The sequence below is a fragment of the Galeopterus variegatus genome, unplaced genomic scaffold (genome assembly GCF_000696425.1).
Source record: "Galeopterus variegatus unplaced genomic scaffold, G_variegatus-3.0.2 Scaffold6659, whole genome shotgun sequence".
Taxonomy (NCBI): domain Eukaryota; kingdom Metazoa; phylum Chordata; class Mammalia; order Dermoptera; family Cynocephalidae; genus Galeopterus; species Galeopterus variegatus.
In genome coordinates, this window is record NW_007732770.1 from 98,517 (window position 1) to 104,175 (window position 5,659).

The 5,659-nt window shown below is 55.5% G+C and overlaps 1 protein-coding gene across 1 annotated transcript; it reads left to right on the forward strand.

The window, feature by feature from the left end:
• Nucleotides 1–1,148: 1,148 nt before the first annotated feature.
• LOC103606533 (chromosome unknown open reading frame, human C10orf35) lies at nt 1,149–2,763 on the forward strand. The gene is made up of 2 exons (XM_008591118.1): nt 1,149–1,275; nt 1,953–2,763. The coding sequence occupies exons 1-2, from the start codon at nt 1,183–1,185 to the stop codon at nt 2,220–2,222; spliced, it is 363 nt and encodes a 120-aa protein (XP_008589340.1). The 5' UTR covers nt 1,149–1,182; the 3' UTR covers nt 2,223–2,763.
• The last annotated feature ends 2,896 nt before the right edge of the window (nt 2,764–5,659 follow it).

Consider the following 5,659-nt stretch of genomic DNA (forward strand, 5'->3'; position numbering starts at 1 on the left):
CCCCACCCGGGGTGTCAGGTGCACCGGGGGCAGGGCGCGCCTTTGGCCCACCCAGCGGGGGCGGGATGACAAAGCACAAAGAGACTGCGGAGGACCACGACCCGCTTGGCCTGTACTAAGGAGGGGACCCGCCTGTCCCAGGCTCCAGGCCATGGGCAAGAGAACAGGGGCGTTTACCTCCTCGTGTGTGTCACGAGGGCTTTTGAGAATTTAGATGAAAGCTGTGGCTCATCTGGAGAAAAAAATGGCCTTTACACAGACTCAGGGAGAAGCGTGGAAGAGTCCCCAGCCCACGGGCACCTTGGGGTCCGCAGAGTAGGGCACTTCCCTCCCGGTAGCAAAGGTTGGACTGGTGTCACCTGAGAGGTGAGGGACAGGTGAGGGGCATGCCTCTGCAGCAAAGGTCTGCCCTTCTGAGCCAGTGCGGTCTGCTGCCAGGCGGTGGATCCAAAGTGACCCTGAAGGGGACGGGGCTCCCCAGGGGCTGTTCCTGGAGGGAGAAGGCCCAGGTCCTTGGCATTTACGCCCTGAGGAACAGCACACCGGACCCATTTTTTAACGGAAGGGAAATGGAGGCATGCTGGGGATCCCGGGCTCGCTGTTCAGTACGCCCAGATCCAGCGTTCTGGGCTTCATGTTCTTTCTCTGCAGCCCATTGATGCATGGTCCCCAGCAAGCTACTTAAACCTCTCTATGCTGCCCCTGTGCAATGGCTGTGCCCATCCCTACCCCAGAGCGGTGGGATGAGCTGCCATGGGCTTCCCCGTGCAAGGGTTCTAGTCCCAATTGTGCTGCTGGTAGCACTTGGTAATACGACTTCCTTCTCTGAGGATCCTTTTGATAGTTTTCCTAGTGGACTCAATGTCTGAAAGACTTTTGTCTGGCAAAGGACTTGCATTTATTTCTCCCGTTTTTGTTGATCAGACCCGGCACCTGCTTAGCGTGGACAACCTGCGTGAACACTGCTGAAAGCAAGCATCTGTCAGTCTCTAGTACATCTTTTTGTTCAGGCTTTTAGAGGTCAGGAGAAAAGTCATCCCTGGGCCCTCATGATCCTGGTTACAAATCGCTTAGAGTTAAGTGTTATGGGTGGGGACTTCTGGGCCACTTGGCTCTGTCAGCCTGCGACCCTGGCCATGCATTGCAGGTGCAGCCAAGCAGGGACTCACAGCTCCTGGGAAGATGGTGCGGATCTTGGCCAATGGGGAAATCGTGCAGGACGACGACCCCCGAGTGAGGACCACTGCCCCTCCAAGAGGTGGCACTCCTCGACAGGTAGGCACCCATGCCGCATGGAAGGGGAGCAGCTGGCCTCCTCTGTACCCATTACTCCTTAGCTCCCAGAAGTCTCTCTTGCTGGTCACTAACCTTTGCTAGCCTGGAGCTCTCTTTGTAGAGAGCCAAGCTGGGGATCCCAGGGGATTGAGACTGGGGGAAAATGCAGTGGATTCATTGTGCGGCCTTCTCAGTTCTCCTTCCTCTGGGCAGCCTCCCCAGACTTCAAACCTAAGAGCTCTCTCTCTTTTAACCTGGTTAGCAAACCCCAATGGAGTCAGCATCTTTGCTTTAAGAGTCTATTGGGAGTAGCTGGAGAGTAAGTGGAGGAGATGAGCCCATGGCCACCAAATAATAATTTAATGAAAGGAGTGAAGAGTATTTAGAATGCCTGTACCAGAACCGTGCCCTATAGTCCAACCTTCCTCAACCACTTCCTTTCTTCTCTGTCCTGAGCACCTTCTCCCTGGGCATGATGTGGGGAATACAGACTGGCATCTTCTGTGCTCTGAGAGCTTGTGACTCGGTTGTAGGCATTCTTATGGGTGGCATCTGGGGACTGCTGAGAAAGGAGGGTGTGGCACTGGGTGGCTGTAGGGGAGGGCAGGGTCCAGCTGGTGCAACTTCAGGGAAGCCTTCTCTGGATTCATTCATCTCTTTCTGTCTTCACCTTTCAGAGCTTTCTCAACAGGAGCCATGGTGTCCCCCCAGGCGGTCCTGGCCCCCGCCATCAGCAGGCAGGTGCCAGGCTGGGTGCTGCTCAATCCCCCTTCAATGACCTCAACCGGCAGCTGGTAAACATGGGCTTCCCCCAGTGGCATCTTGGCAACCATGCTGTGGAGCCAGTGACCTCCATCCTGCTCCTCTTCCTGCTCATGATGCTTGGCGTTCGTGGTCTCCTGCTGGTGGGCCTCGTCTACCTGGTGTCCCACCTGAGTCAGCGGTGACCTCCAGGAGCTGATAGGGGTGGGTGTGTTAAAGGGACTTGCTGGGCCTTGGTGTGAGAGCAGGCACACGGGAGGGGATCTAGTGGTGCCTTGAAGGTGTGATCAGAGAAGGGGCCAGAGGGGTGTGTTTCCCTGTCGTGTTAAGCATGAGACAGAGGGAGACTCCAGTCCGGCATTCCTGAAGTATGGGGTGGATACCCTGGTTCACTTGAGATGTTTTTAGGTGGTATAGGGCCTACATTAAGTGGCACAAAATCAGAAGAAGAAAGAGATTCCCTTTCTAATTCTCTTAATCTTTTTATGGCACGAAGAAAGTCTCAGCCAGTGCCAATATGTTCTAATGACTCTGGAACACGTGCTGACATCCCCTTTTACTAGGGAGCAGGACTTGGGCTTAGGACAGGTGCGAAAAGTTTCCAGACTTTTATAGCACTGTTTGTTTTAATGGTATATTTTTATTGGCTACCTTTTATTTATGATGGGTGGTACTGGTATTCTATTTATTGTGACATTTTCAATAAATAGCTTTAAGTAAAACTGAGTCCATGTAAAGAAATTCATAAATAATGCACACAGATCTGGAAGGCTTGGTGAAGGTGGTCGGGAGTGATTGGGTTTGAGGAACAGGGGAGCAGGGGGCATTTGACCTTGGAAGGTGGTTTCTAAGAATTTTTCCATAGGATCCAGGAGCTGTGAGGGGGAGTCCAGGTAAAATTTGGGCTTGGACCCCTTGCCTGATGCTCGGATAACTTCTAGGCTCACTCTGAGTTGCTGGACTTGAAGGTCAGCTTTGTGGGGAGGGGGCCTCTGGCCAGAATGGCTGCTGAGTCTGGTGGGTCAGGAGAGCCAAGGTGCAGGTCTGAGGCCTCCCTTGCCTGGGGCTGTAATCAGAGGCTTCTTGGCCCGGCCTCCCAAGGCTCTCTTAACTGTTGGCTGCAGTACACTGTCCTTAGAAAGTGGCCTGTGGGATGAGGGTGTCCCACTTTTCGTGAGCAGAGGCCCAGAGGTTGGGCTCGTTAGCCCTGGATCTGTGTGGGGGCCCTGACAAGGGGAGGCACTGGGTGGCTAAGGCTCTGGGCCTACTGTGGGCTGAGGGTTGTTTATAGATTAGAGAAAGACTGGGTGAGCCTGAGAAGTCTGCCTGCCCTGGCGTCAGATTTCCCACCCTCTTCTCAGGATCCTCTGGGTTTGGTTGTTTGGGGCAGGGAGGCATGTGTTGGAGTTGCCGGGGCTGGGGGAGGTGGGGAAGAGAGATGGAGAGTGATTCCATCCGTCCTTCAGGGAGCCTGGTGGGCTGCCCACCTTGAACAGAACCTTCTCCCCACAGGCCCCATGCCCACTGCTGCCCTCGAGGGAGCTGGTGGCCTTTATCACAGACATTCCTGGGGGAGCTTTGTGGCCTTGGAGCAAGACTGCTTTCTCAAAGAATTCTTTATGCGTCTTTATTTCCCGGCAGCGGTTGGGACATGTGTTCCCTTTATGATGGGCATGGAGAGCAGAGGGGTGCTGGGCCCTTCTTGAGGAGGGAGGTCTGGGGCCCAGCCCTGGCCGATGTCCCGGCTGTTCCTGTGGCATTTCCTTCTGCCCTGGCTTGTCTGCCCACCTGCTCACCTGGCCCCCAACTCCTGCAGCTCTGGCCCAGCCCTGCACCCCACGCCCCTTCAGCCATCAGCTTGTCTATATTTGGCTGAGTTTTCCTTTCATTTTGTCCTTTCAAAGCTGCAGGACTCTTTGAAGAAGTAAAGTGTAACTGGAGCCCCAATATATAAAATACCTTTAGGGAATATGAATCTGAGTCCACAAATTGAGGGCTGAGAACGGTATCTTTTTCTAGGATTCAGTTTCCATTCCCAAAGCCCAAGCCCTTTGAGAAGAATCGGAGGACTTTGGAGGAGGCAAAGGGAGCGGGACTTTCCTCTCTGCTGCTGACTAGAAAGAGGAGTAGGCAGGAGAGGAGCCGCCCTGGTTCGGGGCGGGCTGCTGGAGGCGGAGGAGCTGTAGTCAGCAGTGGTCCTTGTGACACCTGGGGCAAAGGCGGCCTCTCCAGCGGCCAGTTTAGCCAGCCTAAGGGAAGGGGGCTAGGGGCTAGAAGTAAGTTGATATAGACTAAGAGCAGGTGACGTTTCTGGCATTCCCAGTGGAGCTGCTCTGAATGGATTGGGCTGGGATCCTGGGAACCCATCCTCTGGACCCTTTTTTGAGCAACCTACCTTCCCCGTGCCCTTGGGCTCTGGGCAGTTTGCTCACTTGTGCTCTGCCTTGTTTCTCAAGCCCGGGGTCTACAGGTGTCCGCAGGCAGAGGCAGCAGGGTAGGGAGGCACCTGGAGCCGTGGGGGCCATGCAGCCCATGTGGCCGTAGGTGGGCCTGGGTTGCACCTCCACCTCTTGTTTGAATGCTGCTCAGTGAGACTCTCCTCTGCAAGGACAGAATGTGCAGATGTGTGAACATGTTCTGTGCAGGTGGAGCCTCGCTGCTCCGGGTGGCAGGCGCAGATGCTGGTGGGCCTCTGAGTGAGGCTGCAGCTGCCTTTGCCCAGTTGGCAACCTTGTGGGAAACTCGCTGAGGAGAGTGGGCTCCTCCTCCTCTGCCTGCCCCTCCCACTGTACGAGGGGACCCCGCAGACTGGCCTGCCTTGCTTGTTCAAATCCTGCCCGAGGCAGATTTCAAGGGAGCTTGCTGCATAATCATCGGGTCCTGTGTCTCATGTCAGGTTGGATTTGCAGCTTGGCTGCCTGGGGAGAGCTGCCCACTCACGTACTCTTCCAGCTTAGAACCTAGCAGGCCTGCGCCACCTCTGTACACCTGGAAAGAGGAACACCACCTCTGAGGGGTTGCTTTGACTCCCTGGTTGGGGCCGCCTGGTGAGCGTGGCCGCTGGGTCTGACTTGTGTGTTTCTGCTCACTCTCAGGGACCGGCCGGCCTCCTAGGCCCTTCCTCTCACACGTTCCAAGCACTCGTCTCTCTCGGCTCTACTCTCCCCACCCTCCAGCTAGCCCTGGAGATGGGGCTGCATTTCCATCAGGCAAAACAGTGAGTCTAGTTTTAACAGTTCCCCAGGGAGCCCTGTTCTGGGACCAGGACCAGAACGGTGCCTTTTGGCATGGGCAGGGCTTCCTAACTGGACTCTAGCTCTGTGAGTCTGAGGGGGAAGTCCCAGGGAAGTGTCAGAGCCTCTGCTCACTAGGATACCTGACCTTAGGGACAGGGGAAGAAAGCTGCTCCAGGCCTGTGGCCAGCTGGAACCCAGAGTGAAGCTTGTTTGCAGGCCCCACTCTGCTCTTTGTAGGCCGTGACCTTGGACAGTTCACTTAGCCTCTTTTTTTTTTTTTTGTCTTTTTGTCTTTTTCCGTGTCCGGCAACGGATCGCAACCCTCAGTGTTGCCCCCGTACCGGACCGGGGACCAGCAATGGGATGGCCCCCACCGTAGCTGCCCC

Excerpts from the sequence above, each read along its gene's own strand:
- LOC103606533 (XM_008591118.1), top strand. The coding sequence starts at position 1,183 with ATGGTGCGGATCTTGGCCAATGGGGAAATCGTGCAGGACGACGACCCC. Across the intron at positions 1,276-1,952 it reads GAGGTGGCACTCCTCGACAG|AGCTTTCTCAACAGGAGCCA; the intron begins GTAGGCACCCAT and ends TTCACCTTTCAG.